Source organism: Protopterus annectens, chromosome 2.part2, assembly GCF_019279795.1.
Source record: "Protopterus annectens isolate FY-2018-M chromosome 2.part2, PAN1.0, whole genome shotgun sequence".
In the NCBI taxonomy this organism is placed as follows: Eukaryota; Metazoa; Chordata; order Ceratodontiformes; family Protopteridae; genus Protopterus; species Protopterus annectens.
In genome coordinates, this window is record NC_056730.1 from 77,457,142 (window position 1) to 77,480,945 (window position 23,804).

The following is a 23,804-nucleotide window of genomic DNA, read 5'->3' on the forward strand; positions in this document are numbered from 1 at the left end:
TATGTGTATATTCAAACTTGGGTCAGTGTGGCACGGGTCAAAGGTGTTTATGCTTTGGATTCTTGCTTTTATTACTATTTGGATTTGTGACTGATCATACTTGACACCCTTTCCTTTTAAGACTGGTCTGAAATGCATTCTTTTCTTTGCTTTCTTGCTCTGACATTTTAGGACAATTGAAGCTTTTCGTAGTTGTAGACTCACTGAAGGTATCCAGCATCTAATATAATGGAAATGTTTATATGTTGTACAATATGGTTCTGATCATAGTCAGTTTTTTGTGAGTTCTGATTTTTCTCTTGCTGTTCCTCTGTATTGTCATTTCATTCAGTAGCTGCTTTTGGAGTAGGTTTATGATACACTCACACCTTTGTAGGGTATTGGTTTTATTTTCTGTCCTGGTTTTTAGTAATATTGGGTGCTTATTGGCTTGGGTTATGCTAATTTGCTAGCATGTGACATCAGGTCATACTCTTGTAAATGGGAGTACTGTTGCTGTGTTGGTGCTTTTGAGGAAAAGTAGTCAAAATTTAAAGAGAAATATTCTGGCTGATAACTAGTTAATCGGGGTCCTAAGAACGTGTCTGGTTTCTCCTAGAAAACTCAATACTTGATTTCAGTATGCCATCTTTTTGTGATGCAAGCTAGATTAATTATTCTTAAAATGTATAATTGGACATGACTTTTTTTTTTTTTTTTTTTTTTTTTTTATATATGAAGTTCGTAGATCAACATATATACCACCTCCTCCACCTGAAGAAGAGGATGCTATTTTTGCACATTATCAGACAGGTATCAACTTTGACAAATATGATGAAATTCTTGTGAATGTCACAGGACAAGGTGTTCCTGCAGCAATTCTGGTTGGTATTAGTCTTTTAATATGTAGCGTTTAAAATATGCATTTTTTTCTGTGAACTGTCAGCAGTGTTGTGCTTTTGTGGTCATTTGTACATGTTTTTAAACAGGATGTCTGCTTTGCTTATATTGCAGCAAAAATACATGAATAGGACTTTTTATCCTCCAGGTTGAAATTTGATATTTGCATTCTTTGTCTTATTAAAGTGTTTCAAAAGCACTGGGCAACCCCCATCAAGAATCCTCAGTTTTGAGGGTGATTTATTGCAGATATCATTGACTTTCACTAGTTTATTTTGTGGGGTCTTTGCATGTTCTTAATCAGGATACTTTTCTTTGAAGTCCAGAAACTTAATGGTATGCCTCCTCTGTAGGAGATTAGATACAATTCTGAGCTCACTAACTTATTTGTCATGTATGAAGTTCAGATCTTAATGCTGGCTTCATTGCAGTAAAACCAAGACTTTAGTTTGTCTGGCTTAGTAGGGGAGCACAACATGAAGCACTATTGTAGGTGCCAGTGATTCAGCCCCTAAAAGTAAAAAGGTATTCTGTGCTGCTAAAGAATGGCAGCAACTCAATCGTGTATTTGTTGAATAATCTGCTCATTTCTGTAGACAGTGAACTTTGCCAGAGCACTTACAAAAGGTTAACAAAATAGTGGGCAGATCTTGGTAACTGTTAAAATTTTTTCATTTGTTCAAGTGATTTTTTTATGTCTGGTCTTAAAGTTGCTACCAGTCTTTGGCTTTTATTGGTAAAAATAGGCTTTGAGAAGGCTCACGTCCAACTGTCTCCATTTGCAGTGGGTTTACTGTGGTTACAGGCACAATCCAACATTGAGTTGAGTGGGAAGAACATGGTTGATTGAACGTGATGTTTCCTGATCAGTCTAATGACTCTGGTAGGTTGCTGGTAGGTATTTGGGAGAAAGTGATGTTCTCCCAGGCCTTCTTCCAAGCCCTTTATGGCTCAGCTCTCCAGGATGAGGAGATAGACTGGTTCTTCCCTGAATTACCATTAAGGTTAACTTCGCACATTATCTTTTATGTTTTGTCTGACTTGGTATAGTTTGGAATCTTATTTTTTGGGTATGTGTCCTGATGTCCCCACAGACTCATTGGAGGTCTCTCGACTTCCACTCTCGTCATTATCTATTAGTTTACGTTTCTCTCTGTCCCAGCATACTGTCATTTCCTGCCTTGCATGCGATTGCCCAAAGCCCAAGCATCATGCACTTCACTTGGTATTGCCATTACTGTAGCTAAAGGAAGATAGCAGTCTCTCCCCATCATGGTTTCTGTTAAGTAGTTATAGTGAGCTATTGTCTGTAGTAATATGAAAAAAGATGAATCTTTCCATCTCTAGCCTGGCTGTGTAGCAGAGAAAGAGGAATCCCTGTCAGCAGCCCAGCTAGCTAGATGTTGGGGAGTATTTCAGGCATTGGGAGGGTAGGTTAGTGCAAATTTAGTGTTCTTGATGGATTTCTGCCCTAGAAGGATAAAGAAGGGGGAGTTCCAATTGGCCAGCCTGCTCCAGTGCATGTGGAAGATTAAGTACTATCAGTTGCAGTAGGACTGGTGGTCGTAGCAGTCTTGCTGGGTATTGATTTCCCAGAATCAGAAGGGCATAAGTTGTCATTGCTGTGACATGGTGGAATACGTTAGTCACCAGTGTAGTGTTTGTGCCAAATCAAAACATTACCAGGATATCACTGGGGGCTCAAACATCAGCATGCCTACTTGTATGATTTGCACCTTCTCTTGACCAACTCACAAGGAAGTACTAGGATGGAGGAGGACATAAGGGGTGCTAATGCAGGGTAAAAAAATAGAAGTGAGTCAGATATGCTTTCAGATACCATGTCAGGAATTTATCATAAAATAACCAATTACCAATTATTTTGAGAGAAGATAAAAATGTAAAACAAAAGCACGACCTGCTTGAAGTTTATCAAAACTTTACAGAATGAGCTTTCAGTACTATTCCATAAGAGGACATTGCTTGACTTGCTCCTGCCATCTTGGCAGATGGAATTTTTAAGTGTCATCTGTTTTTCCTTACGGTCACATGTCTCAACTGGCAGAATGTTAATTTCATGCTTGCTGTAGTCAGCATTATATTTGAAAAACAACCCTTAGTCATGTCATCATGTATCTCCTGTTTCAGCTGCATTTAACAGGCCTTTTTTGTTTATAATGTGCATTCTGGTGCACTATACACCGAGCGGTTGTCTTTCATTCTTTACCCCATTTTTTTGGATCCAAGCCTTGGATCTGACTTTGTCGCGTACTCCAGACTGCTGATCCAACCCCCAAGCTACTCCCTCTGCCCATAATACCTTAGTCCTTCCCAATTACCTCTGATCTGTATTGCGCCATGGTCAGATGTAGGTTCATATCTAATTCTGATATAATGAATGTTTGTGAGCTAATCCTCTTCTGTTTTCCAAAGTTTTTCTTTCCTGTCTTAAACTGCTTTATTCAACCTCACTCATTTTCTCGCTGATGTTAGTATTGCTAATAATTTTATATATAGTACTCTTTCTCTTACCATAGCTAGTATTTTATGTACCTTTTTCTAAAGATAATTCTTTTTAATTTACTTTTGTTGGTAATTGTTTACATTTCTTTAAAAATAATGCCCTTTTCCCTTCACTGTATTGCTTAGTAACATCTGTGTTTTACATTTAGTTTTTTTTTTCTCTGCGTAATCAGATAAATCAAGTTTCTAAATATTCACTTATGTGAATAAGATTTTGTATTTGGATTCCCACATGGGTTGTGTTTATTGCCACGGAGCCAGTCACCTGAATGTAGACTATTCAGTTTGTTCAAAGTTCAATTTAAGGGGCTTGGCTGACTGAAGAAACAAATTATTATTAAAGGAACTTGCTTGTACATGTTCAGTGGCTCAACCTCCCCATGTCAAGTGGTTGATTTATTCCTTAGGAGCAAACAAAAAATGCTCCCCACCAAAACCGTGCAGTCTTTATTAGAGCCACCAGTCAAAAGCCGGAAGATTTTGGATCGCATTGCCTCACATCTTATGACTCTTCCTTCAGATGTGAAACCTTTTGGTCCAAAATGTTTGGATCCATTAATTATATCAGCAAGTCTCGTGCCTTTTTTGGATTCTAGGCCATCGGATCAATGGTTTGGCAGAGTATACCATATCATGTGCATCTCCTATTCTGCAGTCTCCATTGTTGCAAATTTATAAGAGTCTTGTAAAACTTGGTTGCACTACATCTTCCAGGTCCTCCAGAAGTTTATCAGATGTGGATATTGGATGATGAGAGAACTTCTTGGAGCTCAGATCCAGATGGGGGTTATACCAACTCCATACTGTATGGAATCAGTGATCCTCTGTCATCCCATACTGTTATGTATTCTTTTCCGATCTGTCCACTTGTGTCTGAGTCATAGGATCTGAAATCCCTGTGATGTTGTTAGTCCAATCCAAAGATGGTGACTTAGACTGATTGTATCCCTGACTGGATCTGCTCCGATACTCTTTCAGAACAAGTTCAGAGCTGAAATGCCAGGGCAGATCCATTGGACTGGGATTAACTTTGATGATGTAGGATTCTGTCTCTGTCCCAGCCCCTCAGAGCTTCGGCCCTGGGCAGTTCTGGTCATGTTCCATCCTTGTGGCATGGATCTGAAGGGCAGTCCAGATCTGTCTTGGCTGAGAGTTGTGGGTCTGGCTCTCCTGATTGAGGCTTCTCTGTGTGTTTGTCTTTGAGATGAAGTTAAGAGCTTTTTATCTCTCCAGCCAACCACTAATCTTATTTCTCAGATCCTACCCCTTTTTTATTTGCTGCAAGCTCTGAGTCTATCAGACCTACTCCACAGCGACAGTCCATTCCGACAAGTGTGCTTTCGGTTCCAGTAGATGTTTTTTTTTCTTCCGATACCTCCCCTGATCTTCCCATGGCCAAAGTGCTTCAGAAGAGATTATGCAAGAGGAGGCACACAGACTCCCCAATGGAGTCTCACTCATGGATGATACCAGTTTGGTAAGAGTTCCCCAGATTGCCACCAATTGAAATTTCCATATGAGATATTTTGGAGATCCTTAGATAAAAAGGTGGTTTGTCTTCAAACCCCCTGTTTGGAACAATCATTATTTTTGGAAGCTTTTGTTTCTAGCCCTTCGGTCTTGGGTTACTCCTTTGCTACTGAACTGCTGTAATTTCCTGCTAGTCTTGGAAGGAGCCAGAAAATGTCAAATTTATCCTGAAAAGACACTGTAAAACTTTTAGCCCCTCCAAAATACAGACCCCGCTGGAGCAAAGGAATCCCAGCTGATGCTGTTGGTGGCAGCAGCCACCATGAAAGAGCTTGCAGAACAGAACCCTTCTGTCCATCTGTCAAACAATGGAGCCTGGAGCATTGGCTAGATTTGGAAAGCGTGTGTTTGCCTAATTTGCCTTTGACTTGAAGTGTCTAAATTTCCAGGCACACTTTCGAGACTTCAGAGATTTTTGACCAAATCGCTATCAAATACTCTTGAGTCCATGTCTGCAGAGGATTCCAAAAGAATAAGAATGTCCTCACGACTGACCAGTCTTGTCTATATCAAAAGCTTCATTGAGGTTGATTGTCATACAGCTGATTTGTCTCAATAGCAGTTGGTTTAGCCATTGCCATAAGTAGACATTCCTGGATGTGGCTATGTGTTTTTCTGCAACATTTTAAAATGTCCTTTATCAGTGCCCCCTTTGGCACATCCTTATTTTGACCATTAGTAAAAGAGATGGTTATCCACCGTCAACAGGATGTTAAGGCACAGTCTGCCCTAGGAATCAAATTTTCTGCTCTTCAGTGGGCATTTTCCAGGAATCCGAGCTGGTAAGAAAATATGGTTCCATAAATCTCGTGGACCTTTCCAAGATCCAAGTGGGGACAGTTCCTCCAGAGGCACAGGAAGAAATTCTAATTGGAGATGTTACCATAGAGACTGCAGAGGCCTGCAGGACCAGAGTTTCCAAGATTTCCTTCCGGACAGGCCCTTCAGATGTTCTTCATTCCACATTGCTGCAGTCCTAACCATTGGGTAGTCCGCTGTCCCAGTCGGCCCGAATACCAAAGTATATGGCTGACGTCGGTCAAGGCGCATTAGTCTGACGACAGGACGTCAGGGTACTAATGCGCATGACCGACGTCATATCCTCAGTCTTTTTTGCCGCATGGTCCGATGCAGAAGCAGTTTTGCGAGTGCAGGTTGGCGTTCTGAAATTTTCTGAAGTCGGAGTTTCAGACCGAATCAAAGTTGGTTAAGTACCTGCTAGAATATTTTGGTTTTTCTTGCCTCAGTATTTAACGGGATGTCAGAAAAGTGAATAACTGTATTTCTTGTGGGAAACAGATACCTCATAGGGATTACCATACTTTGTGTATACCTTGTTTAGGGCCTGAGCACAACGTTGTTGGATGCCGCTCTTGTGCTAGATTTAACAAACGCACTATTAAGAGAAGGTTAGACTGTGCCAGGTTAGTTTTTGGGAAGCGTTGTAATTATAAAATGCCGTCGGATGCTCCGACGCCCGCTTCGGCCAAAAAGCGCAAGGACAAAGCAGCAAAGCCTAGAGGGAAGAACCGACAGTCCCGGACGCCGGTTCTTTAGAAGGCTCAGTGGAGCCGGAGGTTCTGCCAGGAGTTTCTTTGGAGTCTCAGGGAGAGACTTTACTGTTACAGGATGTGTCCTCTCAGGAGGTAGGCCAGGCTGAAGGGGCTTCTCAGGTGGCTGTTCTTCCTCTCTTCCTAAGGTGGTTAGAGCCTCCCTTCTGTTTCCAAGGCTTCTTTGAGAGGCAGGCCAGGTTTAACTTCAGTGGGGTTTCTCCTAGCTCTTCAGGATCTTTGCCTAAGAAACATATGCTTAAAATGGCAGAGGATTTGATTACTATGATTAGAGGTTCTATGCCCCCTCCTGATAAGAGGCCTAGGGTGGAACCTGAGTTTGAGAGTTTTGAGCAGTGTTCGGAGGCTTCTGAGTCTTCGGCTGAAGACTTGCAGGAGTTTCCTCCTTATTCTGATTCTGATGTGGATGATTCTACTCCTTCAGCTTCTCCTCCTGAGGATTTTTCATTTTCAGAGACTCTTCATTCCATGAGGGAGCATTTTAAATGGGAAGGTCAAGATTTCTCTGTTTCCAGGAAGAGGCTTAGGGAATTCTTGTTTTTACCCCAGCATAGGCCTTTAGCTATACCTCCTGTTCTGAATGTGGTGGTAGATGTTTTTGCAGAGGCTTCCCTGAACCCTGATTCTTTGCCTCCTGCCCCAGTTAAACCGGATAGGTACTATAGGGTGCCTGAAGCTCATAAGTATCTTTTTAAGAGTCCTAGGGCAGACCCGGAAACTGTCTCTCAGGGGCCTAAAGGTGTTAAGGCTTCTGTTGTTAAAAATCCTGTTCCTCCTGATAAAGAGGCAAGGGCTTTGGATAGATGGGGAAAGAAAGTGTATACTTCTTCCACTTTAGCCATGAGGGCGTTGAATTGCCAGTTTCACATGTTGAAATATCAAAATTATCTCCTTTCACAATTGAAGTCTAAGGTGGATGCTCTGGAAGGTATTGAGTGTAAAGAGTTGCAGGATTTAGTTCATGTGTCTGAACAGGTGGGTAAGCATTCCTTGCAATGTGGTTTTGATGCTGTGCAGGCCTCCTCGAGGGTGGCTGCCACTGGTTCTGTTCTTCGAGGCACGCCTGATTGAGGGATCAGAATTTAGCTGAACATGTTAAGACAAGGATTTTGGATGCTCCTTTACAGTCTGACGTGTTGTTTGGTTCGCCTGTGGAAGCAGTTTTAAAGAAAATGGAGGACAAGGCTAAGTCTATGCAAACTGTTAAAGATTTTTGCAGGTGCAGCCTCCAAGTTTAGTAGAAATTGGCCTACTAAGGGATGGACATATCCTGCTTATGATTCCCAGCCTAGGGGTAGGTCTAGGCGTGGTAGGGGCAGAGCTCAAGGTTCTTTTAGGCCTAGAACAGGGAGTTCACCTGCTCAGACTTCTGGTGAGGGCAGGGCCAGTCCTTTCGTAAACAGCCCCAATGACCTGCCTTTGCAGCCGCCAGTACTTCTCGTCTGGCAGCACCTTTGGGAGGAAGGTTGGCTCTTTTCAAAGAAAATTGGGATTTAATTACCCAAGACAGATGGGTTTTGGATATCATTCACCACGGTTACAGGTTTTATTTCCATACCTTGCCTCCTTTCAAAGGCATGCCAGACATTCCTCCTCTACAAAGAAAAGAGGCTCACAAGCAACTTTCTCTGTTACTCCAAATAGGGGCCATTCAGCCAGTTCCTGTGCCAGAAAGGGGCCTAGGATTTTATTCTCGCCTGTTCCTAGTACCAAAGAAGGGGAACACATGGAGACCAATTTTGGATTTATCTATCCTCAACACTTATCTGGACATTCCCAAGTTCAAAATGTTGACGTTACAACAGCTTTTACCTCTGCTGGGCAAAGATCACTGGATGGTAACTTTAGATCTCAAGGAGGCTTACCTTCATGTGCCTATCAGACTAAGTTGCAGGAAGTATCTGCGTTCGAGCTGGAAATTCCCATTATCAGTTCTCTGCATTGCCCTTTGGCTTATCTACTGCGCCCAGAGTATTCACAAAGGTTCTGGCTCCAGTGATAGCTTACTTCAGGCTAAAAGGAATTCAAATCTATCCTTACTTGGACGACTGCCTGATTCTGGCTCAAGAAAAGGAAGACCTTTTACAGCATTTGGAATATGTGATAGCAGTGCTAAGATGCCTAGGGTATTCTGTGAACGAAATAAAGTCCAGTCTAGTACCCTCTCAAGACATGTGTTTTCTGGGTGTGAGACTGAATACAGCAGCCCAGATGGCCTTTTTAACCCCGGACAAACAAAAGAATCTTTCCATTTACTTCCATCAACTATCTCTTCAGTCCGGGCTGACTGCAAGGACAGTCCTTCAAGCCTTAGGGTTCATGGCATCTTGTATTCTGGTGCTTCCCAATGCCAAACTGCATATGAGGAAGCTGCAATGGTATCTCAAAATGTATGGACACAGCACTGCCAGGATTTGGACACTGTCATTCAAATACCTTGCATTCAACAGGAATTTTTGTGGTGGGCTCAGGAATGTCACCTAAACAAGGGACTCTCTGTGACCCGGTCAGAGGCGAGTCAGATTCTAACGACAGATGCCTCAGACATTGCTTGGGGAGCTCATCTAAATGGAAAGTGGATACAAGACAAGTGGCCTGCCAGACTACAGCATCTACATATCAACATGAAGGAGATGTTAGCAGTCCAGTTTGCATTAATGGCTTTCAAGGAGTTACTTCTTCCAGGGCAGGTGTTGATTCTAACAGACAACACAACTGTCATGTAGTACATCAACAAACAAGGGGGAACACATTCTTACCCTTTGTGCAGGCAAGCAATGATTTTATGGGAGACTGCGCTCAGCTTGCAACTAACTCTTCAGGCAAGGTTTCTGCCGTGTGCACAGAACTCCTTAGCAGATGTGTTAAGCAGACAAATCATGGATCCCCACGAGTGGAAACTGAATCTTCATGTATTTCGGAAATTGACAGTGTCATGGGGAACTCCAGACATAGATCTGTTCGCTTCTCCACTAAACCACCAGCTGCCAAAGTTTTGCACAAAGAGGTTTCATCACACAGCTTGGAAAGTGGATGCTCTTTCTTTCAGTTGGAAAAATCTTCATGTGTATGCCTTTCCACCTCTGCCTCTTCTCCCAAAGGTGCTCCTAAAGGTCAGACAAGACAAGCCAAGGATGATTTTAATAGCTCCAGATTGGCCTCGCAACACTGGTACCCATTACTGAGGAGTCTGGTAAGGAAGCCTCCATGGCCTTTACCTTTGATTCCACACCTGTTGTCTCAGAGGGACGGTCACCTGCTCAATGTCAAGCTTCACTCTCTTCATCTAACAGCCTGGCATATTCTGTTTTGAAACACAGCAGGTCTCAACTTCCTCAACAAGTTTTAAATGTGATTATGGAAGCCAGAAGACCTAGTACAAGGAAAGTGTACGCAGAAAAAATGGAAGAGATTTTATTTTGGAGTGCAGCAAAGAATTTGGAGATTTCTGAGCCTAATTTGAGTGTGGCTCTTCAATATCTTACTGAGTTATTGGACAAAGGTTTGTCTTTCTCTTCCATTAAGATTCATGCTGCAGCAATTTCAGCTCACTATGATTGTGACCCACCATTGTTTTCGCATCCTTTGTTCAAGCAATTTCTTAGAGGGCAAAGAATATAAGACCCCCAATGAGCTCCTACTCCTGCTTGGGATCTCAATTTTGTGTTGGAGAAACTTACTCTACAACCTTTTGAGCCTGCGGCTACTGCTGAATTGAAATACTTGTCATGGAAGACTGCTTTTTTGTTGGCCATTACTTCTGCAAGAAGGGTTTCTGAATTGCAGGCCCTTATGGCGGTAGAGCCTTTTGTGATTTACCATAAGGATTAGGGTATCATTACGCACTAATCCTTTTTATGCCTAAGGTGGTTTCTAGTGTGGCTTTAAACCAAACTATTCATTTGCCTACTTTCTATGCAGATCCCCAAAATAAGGGGAAAAGATTTTGCACACTTTAGATGTACACAGGCAGTTGCTATTATTTAAGCAGGACCAAGGATTTTAGGCAGTCTCAGCAGTTGTTTGTTTCTTTTGCTTTGAGTTCTCAGGGCAAGCCTGTGTCAAAACAAACTATTTCTAAGTGGATTGGGTTTTGCATTGCATTTTGTTATTCCCATCATGGCAAGGAGATTCCAGCTGGGATTAGGCCTCATTCCACTAGGGCTACTGCCACTTCAACAGCATTTCTAAGGGGTGGCAACTAAGGATATTTTGGAGGCAGCTACTTGGAGTTCAGTGCATACTTTCTCTAAGCATTACCACCTTCCTCTCTACTCTAAATCTAGGGCTGGTTTTGCCACAGCTATTTTGCAAGGCATGTTGACAGCTCCTGCTTCTTTATGATTTGCCAGCCTCCCTTACCTCTGCTTTGGGATTCTACCCAATGGTTAGGACTGCAGCAATGTGGAATGAAGAACATAGTACAGTTTTGTACCTACCATAAATGTAGATGTTCGAGGATCCACATTGCTGCAGTCCAATTTACCCTCCCTCCTTCCCTCTGTGTTTAGGGGTGGTTGTGTGGGTGAGGTTATACTCTTGTAATTTTGTATATATTGTACATATTTTTGGTGCAGGAGTGTTTGGTGTTTTTGGTTTTGGCCTTGTCTTTTAGGGTCTTCTGACATCTGGGGCAAGAAAAGACTGAGGATATGACGCCGGTCATGCGATAGTACCCTGACGTCCTGACGTCAGACTAATGCGCCTTGACCGACGTCAGCCATATACTTTGGTATTCGGGCCGACTGGGACAGCGGACTACCCAATGGTTAGGACTGCAGCAATGTGAATCCTCGAACATCTACATTTATGGTAGGTACAAAACTGTACTTTTCTTCTAGTAACTTACTTGTATAAGGATGCTACTTTGCTTATAGTTAACTTGGGCATGTCTTTAGTCCTTTGAACCTCCCCCTCAGAAATAAGTTTGTAGTGGGTTTGATTGATGGTGCTTGGATCGTTCCACTATTTTGAGCATATAATATCTTTACTGTCTCGTTTGCTTTTGTAAATAAGTTTGTAGCGGGTTTGATTGATGCTGTTTGGATCGTTCCACTATTTTGAGCATATAATATCTTTACTGTCTTGTTTTCTTTTGTAAATGCTTATGTCCTTTAATCCACTCCTTACTGTAGACCTTCTCAGTTTCCTACTTCTGAGTTGTACGCAGTTTTTTTATAGTCTGTCATATGCCCAGAAAATGTAGCCTTTTGTACTGCTGTGGCAGATTTGGGCTTAGAACCTTTCTGTAATTTACCTCTCCCTCTGCTTTTTCTTTGGGGTGGGGTAGTGAAGGATCTGTTACCCTTTGCATAGTCTCCATGATACCATGTGTTAACGCTACAGATTCAGCTGCATTGTTACCTTGTCTGTGGTTGTAGTTTTTGGGTATTTGCGTGTGTAGTATGGTATATCTAAACTCTGGCCCAAGATCTTAGATGTCCTTTATGAAGAAACTTTTATCTTCCTTCACAGGACCTTGTTGATGTCTGTCATACTGTTGACTGATGCAGTACCCTTTGCTGTACTGGTTATATCCTGCCAAGGATATAACAGCCAGCCAGTTTACAAAGCTTCAGGCACAATGTGCCCAAGCTGCCAAGCAGCTTTTGCTTTGTGCAAACCCTTTAGAGCTTTATTGCCACCAGAGTACCCTCTTCAGAGGATTTTGAGGGTTGTTGGTCTGTTTGTAACTTTCCATTGCTGTATAGATGAGTGTTTTTTGTGGGGAATCTTCCATTTTCTTTTATTTGTTTTATTATTTTTCTTTTCAGTAAAGTTTTTTTTTATTTTTAAAGCTTAGGAGTGTTTCAGTGGACTGTCAAGAGACTGTATTGTTCTTTCAAATGGAGCACTTTATTTTCTTTCAATTTAAAAACGGTATAAACTAATTGAAAACATTTTCTGTGTAGAAATGTGTGTTCTTTTGTGGGGATGGCTTAGTTTTTTAATGCACTTTTAACTTTTTTTTTTCTGTCAAATAACTTTTTTGTGGATTAGAAGTTTTACCAGCATTTGCTGATGGTCTTCCCTAGCTAAGTGGCACCATTTTCTGCTTGACCATCGGATAGACAGAGTCAGTCTCAACGATTGACTCTTCCAGCCACAGAAAGAGTTGAGCAAAAACTGCCTTTCCCACCACAGTGGGCTGGCATTTTCCCCCAGACATAGGTGGGCTATTTTTGCTGCATCCATTTGTTGAACCTCATACCAATTATCTTTTACCCCAGATCCCTTTTGTGTAGCACCCTCCATTACTGTGGGCTGGGTGTTTAACCATGTCCTCTATTGCTGTTGGACTCCCCTCAGTTGGCAAGGGAGAGCCACTGTTGTCTGTCGTGGAAGAGAACGAGGAAGACTTCCCTGTTTGAATGCTATGCCCATCTCTGGAGAACAGCTGCTAACCATTATTAACACTGTTGGCCTTATTTTTTCTGCCAGACAGAAAAACGAAGCATGCATATTCTCAAATTTCTTTGGATAGGAGCTTTAATTCAAATTATTGATCCTTTTTGTAAAGTTTTTTTCTGGTAAAAGAAATGTTTCCTCCTTTCCTGAAAATTAAAGATTCTGAATCTGAAAAGGAAGATGCAGGGATAGATTCAAGTTTTTATTTTCCTAAGATTTCTTATTCACACTTAGAAGTGCTTCTAGATTCTGATTCTCCCTGTGAGGTTTCTCTTTCTCCATTACTTTTTTGAATGTGGCAGTGTTTTCAGTGAGGGAACAATGAGGTTTCTCAGTTACTTAAATACTATTTAAAGAAGGATTTTGCTGAACCTACACCCTTTTATCTTGTTCTGTCTGCTTTATAGGACGTGTATGACTGCCTGCAATTTTCTTGGTAGTCAAGCCAGCTGCCCCTAAAGAGGAAGGTAAGATGTATAAAGTTTCAAAGCCATAAATTTTTATACGCTTGTCCCAGACAAGACCCAGCAGCTATAGCCTTAGTTGATCCCTCTACTGCTAAGCAGTTGACCTACTTTTTCTGAAAAGGTTTTAAAAATTGATAGAAATGTGGGAAAAGTGCATATTTCTGTAACTTTGATTTTTCATAATTTTTAATTCTCAGGTTCATATAGGTTCATAGATAGGTACTAGGCTATTGGCCCTGGGGCCTATACTAGCCCAGCCAAAAAGGTACCCTGGCGCTTCCCACCCAATAAAATTATCCTGTGCCACTGTCGAGCAGAGTCAGAGAGGTGATCCCCGGGGTGAATTTCCTATTTCCCATCCAATCATCAGGATTTTTCTTGAGTGCTAATGAGGAGCTTTGTTTGATATAGATAGGTAGTTTACTCCAGAGTATGGGAATTGTCTGGGACAAGAATCTATGCCTCCGGCATGTTCTGTTTATTGTGGTGACAAGGATTAGGTCCTTAGAGGCATGTAGCTCGGAGGGATTGCGATTTTTTTTTTTTTTTCTTTAAGTGGAGCATGTCCAACAGCTTTGGGTTTGAAATAGCTTTGTATGTTAGGCAGAGGTCACCTCTGAGTAGGCGATATGCGACAGACTAAAGCTGGAGTTTTTTGATAAGGTATGTGTAGGGCATCTGTTTGAGGCCGGTAATCCTCTGAGGTATTTCTGCCGCCTTTCCAGTTGCTGTAGATGTCTTGTGAGGTATATACCAAAACAGGCGTTGTGCTCCTATAATGGATCTAATGAGTGATTAGTAGAGGGGGGGGACAGTGACCTCTTTTTTTTCTGGATGAGAAACCTTTTGTGATGGTGTGCCATGTAGGATTTCCTGAGTACTGTGGCAGTGTGATTATCAAAGGAGACTACTGTCCACCTGTGTCCCAAGGTCTCATCACACTTTCGGTGGTAATTATACTACCGCCTATGTTGTAGTTCATGGGTACAGAGTTTTTCCCAAAGGGAATCACAATGCACTTTTTGGCATTGAGCTTGAGGCCATGGCTTTGACACCAGGCATATGTCTCAGTGAGGCCTTTTTGTAGGATGTCCACATCGTTAGGAGTGTCTTATGGCTCCTAGTTCGCAGTCATCTGCGAACTTCGTTGGCCAAAAACCTTCTGTGTTAGCCTGTACTTCAGAGAAGTAAATACCAAACCGGAGAGGACCCAGGACTGAACCCTGTGGTAGTCTACTTGTCACTGGTCTGAAGTCGGATTTGGAGTCTGTTAATTTCACAGTGTGGGTTCTTTCAGAGAGCCAGTTGGCAACCCACCTTGTGACATAGGGATTTATACCTAGTTTAGTGGGTTTATAATTCTAGAGTAGGGGATTGTGTCGAAAGCCTTGGCAAGATCTAGAATAGGCTGTGTGAACCACTTTACCCTTGTCTACGGCTTTGGTGACTGCTTCAAAGAAGTCTATCAGGTTTAGGAGGCATGAGCTGCCTTTTACAAACCCGAGCTGGGTGTGGTGCAGAGTTTGGAGATTACCAATGTCTTTGTTTATAAGTTCCATGATGATACATTCCATGGCCTTGCAGACCATGTTAGTCGGGCTTTTGGGGCGGTAGTTCCTGGGGTCCGTGATAGCTCCCCCCTTGTGGAGTGGGATAACAGTCGCTGTGCACCTTTCAGCAGCCAAAAAGCCTGAGGTGAGGCTATGATTGAACATGGTACTTAGGTGGGGTGCCAGTTGATTCTGTAGTTAATGTAGAACGCAGCCTGGGATGTTGTCTGGTCCCATGGATGCTTTGTTCTTGGCTTTGAAGAATGTTTTTATCTGTGCAGCCATGATTACAGGAACTTTGCATTCTTCCGGTATTGAGATGGGCTGTTTAGGGGGTGAGAGTGGGGTAAAGTTAGCACTGAACCTATCTGCCAGGATGTTGGCAATATCAGTTGGGTCTGTATATTTAGTGCCATTGTGCTGTAACTCAGAGCAGATCTGAGTGTTGCCATTGAGATTCTTGATAGCTATAGAATGGTTTGTGGTTGTCTTTAGAATCGGTGGCAATTTTGTTTTCGAAACTAGCTTTGGAGGATTTTCAGGGATCGCAGCTTCTTACTGAGGCTGACCAGGGAGCTCCTCTCCTCATGGGATTTTCTCTCTTGCAGCTGTTTCTTCCTTCTGTTGTACAGTTTGTTTATGGCAGGTGACCACCAGATTGGCTTCCTTTTTTTGGAGGATACAGTCTTGGTTCTGTTTGGGATAGCACGATGCATGCACTCATGTAACTGCTTATAAAGTGCAATTGTGTAAGATTCAGTAGTCGTAACTGTATTGTCCATCTGCATGGGTGTCCTGAAGTTAACCACTTCTGTCTTAAGAAGCAAGAAGTTGGCTTTGGAGAACTTTTTTACCATGGTTTCCTTAATGGGGGGTGGGGGCAAGATTTGGATATCTAGGGTAATTGGCTTATGGTTAGATCAGACCAATGAGGCGTTGACTTCAGGTGAGGAACACCGGTCACTCATGTTAATGACTAGATCTAAGATATTGTTGCCCCTGGTAGGGGTGTGGATAAATTGATCCCAGGGCATTGGAGTTTATGAATTCCAGAAAGCGTTGAGCGAAGAAGTTGGTACATGAGTAGTTTTCCCAGTTAATGGTGGGGTAGTTGAAATTGCCCATTATTAGGGTGTTTGGTTGAACCCTAATATTTACCAGTACATCAAGAAAAGAGGAGTGGGAATCTTGGGGCATGGTGGGTGATCTGTAGCAAGCTACAATTTGGATTGCAGTTTTGCCCAGAGTTAGTTGCTCTTGGATAACCTCGGCTGCATTTTGCTGAGCATCTAGCCTGGAGGTGTGGATGTCCTTAATGAATATGGACACACCTCCGCCTTTGGTGTTCCGGTCCAGGTTACATGGCTGAAGTGTGGAATAAGTTATAGCCTGGTAGTGCATGGGTGCTCTCTAGAGCCTTGAACCAGGTTTCAGTCACTGCACAGATATTGATGTTCTCCATTTTAAGGAGTGCCTCGAGTGAATGCATTTTGAGATTTAGACTTCTAGCATTGAGTAGCATCATCCTCATTTTTTTTTTCCTGTTACGGTGGTGAATTTGTCATTTGAACCCTGACAGATTGTGAAAACGAAGAACGTTTTACATGCAGTTTTTTCTTGATGAAAAATCTGCTTTAAATAACTTGGTTTCTTCTACTGCACAGGTCAATACTCATTTGCAGTGTTTGTATGACTGATGCTTCCTCCAGGACACCAGCCACTGATAGTGTTTAAGGTGGATTTCACTGCTGCATTCTCAAAGCATTCCATATGCTAAAATGGGATTTTAATTTCTATTTTGGATAGAGATTTGATATTTGGCCCCTCTACAGCAGAAGTGATCAAATATGTGGTTTGGTTCATAAGATGATTCTATGCTATTGACCAGTAGGCCCTTGTAAGCCTAGCCAAGAATTTTTCTCTTGTTCCCATAAAGTCTGTAGATCTTTCCCTTGTCCAGCAGGAACACAGGTGTAATCCTGGGGGGTATTTTTTGTTTCCTATCCAGTTGTCCAGATTCTTCAAGAGGGCTGGTGAGATGCTCTTCTTGACATGGAGAGGTAGTATGTTCCACAAATGGAGTCTTTGGGCCACAAATCTGTCTTGCCAACAAGTTCTGTTAATACCCCTGACCAGGTTGAGGCCTTGCGTGCGGGTTGTGCGAGTGAAGTTTGACCTACAGATATGCAGCAACTCCATCAAGGCTGGGTCTGAGATGGCCTTGTGTGCCATTCACAGGTCAACTCTGAGCAGTCTGTACGAGACTGAGTAGAGGGACAGGGCTTTTAGCCTATCTGTATAGGATAGGTGTTTTAGACCCTGGATTTTGCTGATCAGCAACCTTTGACTTCTTCAGCTGCTATATATATGCCTGGCAAGTTGTATGCCAGTGGGGGCATTGTACTAGTCTGATAAGGCACGAATACACTACCTTGTTCCTGGAAGAAATAACCTTATTTGTGAGATGAGCCCTGTAGAAAGTCTTCCATGGTCAAGTTAGGTTGCCCTCAACCTGGGTGCCCAAGTTCCTCACGACTGACTGCATGCTTAGCGGGCATGCCATTTTCCTGAATGGGAATAATGCATTTCTTAGCATTCAGTTTGAGACCATGCTTCTGGCAGCAGTCATTAGTTTGGGTAAGGCCCTCTTGGAGGATGTTCACATCACTAGGGGAATAAGACTGCAACTAGCTTGCAGTCATCTGTAAACTTGGTCGGCCACAGACCACTTGTTTTGGCTTGCACCTCCGAAAAGCATGTCCGAAGCAGTAGAGGCCACAAGACTTATCCTTGGGGTCTACAGCTAGAGGTGGCTTCCTCTATTTTAACTGAGTGAGTTTTATCAGTGAGTCGGGTACCTACCCATCAGGTAACTTACGGCTTGATGCCTAGCTGAGGAAGCTGATAGTGAATCTCAAGATTTTCCAGCTTTCCTTTTCCATATTTTCCAAGTGATTTTCTTTTTCTTCCAGTTCTGGCAAGAAATAATGAATAAGCAATCTGAACTTACATCATTTAAACAGATACTGAAAAAATGGCCAGAGGGTTTAGAAAGTCTCAAACCTCCCAAAACCAGTGACCCAATCTTAACTTGGGCCCCACCACCCTTTTTTTCCCAGAAAGTCTGAATCTTCATTTTTCTCTTTGGCAGCAGATCATGTCAGACAGATGGGTTTTGAAAATCATTCCTTGGTTACAGATGGTAGTGAAGGAAATTCCTGTTTTCAGTGGAGTTATTCCTCATCCTCCGGCTCAGACTCTTGTCACCTGTTCATCACATGCTGCCTTAAGGAGTGATAAAATCAGTTCTTCCTTCGTAGGTCAAGAAGGGTTTTTATTGAAGGATGATTGTAGTGACAAAGAAGTAAAATGCTTTGAGACCATTTTTGGATTTTTCGTTTCCTAAACGTGTTTATGCATTCAAAATGATGCCCCTTCAAAACCTGTTACTTCTCTCTTCAAGATGTTCTTCGTCTTCCCTTGCTGCAGTCCTGACTATTGCCCAGTCGCATGACCACCATTTCCTCAGTCTTTTTGCCGACCGCATGGTCCCTGAGATTTTCTCAAAACCGAGTTTCAGACCGAGTACAGAGTTGGAACATTTTGGTTTTTCTTGCCTCAGTATATTACCGGATGTCAGAAAAGTGAATAACTGTATTTCTTGTGGGAAGCAGATACCGCATAGGGATTATCATACATTGTGTATACCTTGTTTAGGGCCTGAGCACGACGTTGTTGGTTGCCGCCTTGTGCTAGATTTAATAGCGCACTATTAAGAGGAGGCTTGATTGTGCTAGGTTAGTGTTGCTTCATCTAAGAAGCGCAAGGACAAAACAGTGAAGTCTAGGGTGAGGAACCGCAGTCCCGAGAGGTTTTGCCAGGAGTCTCTATGGAGTCTCAGGCAGATACTTTACTGTTACAGGATGTGCCTCTCAGGAAGTAGGCCAGGCTGAGGGGCTTCTCAGGTAACTGTTCTTCCCTCTCTTCCCAAGGTAGTTAGGGCCTCCTTCTGTTTCCAGAGCTTCTTTTAGAGGAAGGCCAAGTTCAGCTTCTGTAGGGCTTCTCCTAGCATTTCGGGCTCTGTGCCTAAGAAACATATGCTTAAAATGGCTGAAGATTTGATTACTCTGATTAGAGGTTCTATGCCCCACCTGATAAGAGGCCTAGGGTGGAACAGGAGTTTGATAGTTTTGAACAGTGTTCACAGGCTTCAGAGTCTTCTGTGGAAGACTTGCAAGAGTTTCCTGCTTATTCTGATTCTGATGTGGATGATTCCCTCCTTCAGCTTCTCCTCCTGAGGATTTTTCATTTTCAGAGACTCTTCACTCCATGAGGGTGCACTTTAAATGGGAAGGCCAAGATTACTCTGATTGCAGAAAAGGCTTAGGCCTCCTGCTCCTGTTAAGCCTGATAGGTATTATAGGGTGCCCAAGCTCATAAGTATTTGTTTGAGTCCCAGGGCGGACCCAGAAACTGTTTCTCAGGGGCCTAAAGGTGTTAAAGCTTCTGTTGTTAAAATCTGATAAAGAGGCAAGGGCTTTGGATAGGTGGGGTAAGAAAGTATATACTTCTTCCACTCTAGCCATGAGGGCGTTGAATTGTCAATTTCATATGCTGAAATATCAGAATTATCTCCTTTCACAATTGAAATCTAAGGTGGATGCTTTGGAAGGTATTGAGTGTAAAGAATTGCTGGATTTGGTTCATGTGTCTGAACAAGTGGGTAAGCATTCTTTGCAGTGTGGTTTTGATGCTGTTCAGGCCTCCTCGAGGGTGGCTGCTACTAGTTCTGTTCTTCGCAGACATGCATGGTTGAAGGATCAGAATTTAGCTGAGCATGTTAAGACCAGGATTTTGGATGCTCCTTTACAGTCTGATGTGTTGTTTGGACCGCCTGTGGAAGCAGTTTTAAAGAAAATGGAGGACAAAGCTAAGTCTATGCAGACTGTTAAAGAGTTTTTGCAGGTGCAGCCTCCGAAGTTTAGTAGAAATTGGCCTGCTAAGGGGTGGACATATCCTGCTTATGGTTCCCAGTCTAGGGGTAGATCTAGACGGGTAGGGGGGGGGGCTCAAGGTTCGTTTAGGCCTAGATCAGACAGTTCACCTGCTCAGACTTCTGGTGAGGGCAGGGGTCAGTCCTTGCAGAACCAATGACCTGCCTTTTCAGCTGCCAGTGGACTCTCGTCTGGCAGCTCCTTTGGGAGGAAGATTGTCTCTTTTCAAAGAAAATTGGGATTTAATCACTCAAGACAGATGGGTGCTGGATATCATTCATCACGGGTACAGATTTTATTTCCACACAATGCCCCTTTCAAAGGCATGCCAGATGTTCCTCCTCCACAAAGAAAAGAGGCTCTCAAGCAAGTTTCAGTTACTCCAGATAGGGGCTATTCAGCCAGTCCCTGTGTCAGAAAGGGCTTCGATTTTATTCTCGCCTGTTCCTAGTACCAAAGAAGGGGAACACGTGGAGACCAATTTTGGATTTATCTATCCTCAACACTTATCTGGACATTCCCAAGTTCAAGATGTTGACGTTACAGCAACTGTTACCTCTGCTGGGCAAGGATCACTGGATGGTAACTTTGGATCTCAAGGAAGCTTACCTTCATGTGCCCATAAGGCTAAGTTGCAGAAAGTATCTGCGGTTTCGAACTGGAGATTTTCATTATCAGTTCTCTGCATTGCCCTTTGGCTTATCTACAGAGTATTCACAAAGGTTCTGGCTCCAGTGATAGCTTACTTCAGGCTTCAAGGCATTCAAATTTATCCTTACTTGGACGACTGCCTGATTCTGGCTCAAGAAAAGAACGCCTTCTACAGCATCTGGAATATGTCATAGCAGTGCTAAGATGCCTAGGGTATTCTGTGAACGAAATAAAGTCCAGTCTAGTACCCTCTCAAGACATGTGCTTTCTGGGTGTGAGACTGAATACAGCAGCCCAGATGGCCTTTTAACCCCGGACAAACAAAAGAGTCTGTCACTTTACTTCCATCAACTATCTCATCAGTCCGTGCTGACTGCAAGGACAGTCCTTCAAGCATTAGGGTTCATGGCATCTTATTCTGGTGCTTCCCAATGCCAAACTGCATATGAGGAAGCTGCAATGGTATCTCAAAATGTATGGACACAGCACTGCCAAGATTTGGACACTGTCATTCAAATAATACCTTGCCTTCAAAAGGAATTCTTGTGGTGGGCTCAGGAATGTCACCTAAACATCTGTGACCCGCCAGAGGCGAGTCAGATTTTAACGACAGATGCCTCGGACACTGCTTGGGGAGCTCATCTAAATGGAAAGTGGATACAAGACAAGTGGCCTGCCAGACTACAGCATCTACATATCAACATGAAGGAGATGTTAGCAGTCCAGTTTGCATTGATGGCGCTCAAGGAGTTACTTCTTCCAGGGCAGGTGTTGATTCTGACAGACAACACAACTGTCATGTGGTACATCAACAAGCAAGGGGAACACATTCTTATCCTCTATGCAGGCAAGCAATGATTTTATGGGAGACTGCGTTAAGCCTGCAACTGACTCTTCAGGCAAGGTTTCTGCCAGGAGCACAGAACTCCCTAGCAGATGTATTAAGCAGACAAATCATGGATCCCCACGAGTGGAAACTGGATCTTCATGTATTTCAGAAATTGACAGTGTCATGGGGAACTCCAGACATAGATCTGTTCGCTTCTCCACTAAACCACCAGCTGCCAAAGTATTGCACAAAGGGGTTTCATCACACAGCTTGGAAAGTGGATGCTCTGTCTTTCAGTTGGAAAAACCTTCATGTCTATGCTTTTCCACCTCTACCTCTTCTTCCAAAGGTATTACTAAAGGTCAGACAGGACAGGCCAAGGATGATTTTGATAGCTCCAGATTGGCCTCGCAACACTGGTACCCACTTCTAAGGAGTCTTGTAAAGAAGCCTCCATGGCCTTTACCTCTGATTCCTCATCTGTTATCTCAGAAGGACGGTCATCTGCTCAATGTCAAGCTTCAATCTCTCCATCTCACAGCTTGGCATATTCTGTGTTGAAACATGGAAGGTCTCAGCTTCCTCAACAAGTTTTAAATGTGATTATGGAAGCTAGAAGGCCTAGTACTAGGAGGAAAAATGGAAGAGATTTTTAATTTGAGTGTGGCTCTTCAATATCTTACTGAGTTATTGGACAAAGGTTTGTCTTTCTCTTCCATAAAGATTCATGCTGCAGCAATTTCAGCTCACTATGATTGTGACCATCCTTTTCAAAGCAGTTTCTTAGAGGGCAAAGAATATAAGACCCCCTACTCCTGCTTGGGATCTCAATTTTGTGTTGGAAAACTTACTCTACAACCTTTTGAGCCGGCAGCTACTGCTGAATTGAAATATTTGTCATGAAGACGGCTTTTCTGTTGGCTATTACTTCTGCAAGAAGGGTGTCTGAGTTGCAGGCCCTATGGGGTAGTAGAGCCCTTTTGATTTTCCATAAGGACAGGGTATCATTACGTACTAATCCTTCCTTTATGCCTAAGGTGGTTTCTAGTGTGGCTTTAAACCAAACTATTCATTTGCTAATTTTTTTTTGCATCCTAAAAAAAAAGGGGAAAAGATTTTGCACACTTTAGATGTACACAGGCATTGCGTTATTATTTGAGCAGGACTAAAGATTTTAGGCAGTCTCAGCAGTTACTTGTTTCTTTTGTTTTAAGTTCACAGGGCAAACCTGTGTCAAAACAAACTATTTCTAGGTGGATTGGCTTTGCATTGCATTTTGTTATTCCCATCATGGCAAAGAGGTTCCAGCTGGGATTAGGCCTCATTCCACTAGGGCTACTGCCACTTCAACAGCATTTCTAAGGGGTGGCAACTAAGGATATTCTGGAAGCAGCTACTTGGAGTTCAGTGCATACTTTCTCTAGGCATTATCACCTGCCTATATACTCTAAGTCTAGAGCTGGTTTTGCCACAGCTGTTTTACAAGGCATGTTGTCAGCTCCTGCTACTTTATAATTTGCCAGCCTCCCTTACCTCTGCTTTGGGATTCGGACTGCAGCAAGGGAAGACGAAGAACATAGTACAGTTTTGTACCTACCATAAGTGTAGATGTTCCTCCTTCCTGGTGGTTGTGTAGGTGCCTTACATGCTGTGTTTGGGGGTGTAGTAGGTGCTTTACATGCTTATTATTTTTTGTATATATATTTGTATATATTGTACATGTTTATTGGTGCAGGTTGTTTTTGGGACTTGTCTTTGGGGGTCTTCTGATCTGGGGGCAGAAAGACTGAGGAAATCGCCGGGTCATGCAGATTATACCCCTGACGACTGACGCCAGTCTAAGGCGCCATGACCGACGCCAGCCTTATACTCTGGTATTTATGGTAGGTACAAAACTGTACTTTTCCTGGTAACACTACACTAAAAAGATGCTTCTCATCAGATCTCTCTTCACCCAGACTACAGAATTTTTCTAAGGTTTTTTGCGTCTGGATGACATTGGTTCTGTCATACCCTTTGGATCTAGTGCACCAAGAGTGTTCAGAAACGGTATAGCTGCAGTTAAAGCTCTTTACAAGGTATGCACATTTTATTATATTTAATGACATGATTACCTTTGCAGAGTCTTTTACTGTCTGGAATATCTCTGGTGAGATCTTTCACAAGCTTGTATTTGAAGAGCACATTTGAAAATCTTGCTCTACTCCCTCACACAGGATTGTTTCTGCAATGTCAGGTAGATACCTCACTTCATAGAGCTTTTCTTAAGGAAAAACTTGACCTTTATTAAATATATTTCTAACATTGCCCACTCAAACTTCAGTCACTTTGAGGGACTGCCTTCTGAATTTGGGTCTGAAAGCATCTTATACTTGTGGTAACATTGGCAAGACTGCATATGA

At 42.7% G+C, this 23,804-nt stretch overlaps 1 protein-coding gene across 1 annotated transcript in view; it reads left to right on the forward strand.

Annotated features, from left to right (window-relative positions):
* DDX4 (DEAD-box helicase 4) overlaps positions 1-23,804 on the forward strand; it is a 2,434,953-nt gene that overhangs the window by 1,061,285 nt on the left and 1,349,864 nt on the right. Inside the window, exon 11 of the mRNA XM_044063758.1 lies at positions 721-863. Coding sequence (XP_043919693.1) covers positions 721-863 — 143 coding nt within the window. The remainder of the gene's footprint in view (positions 1-720; positions 864-23,804) is intronic.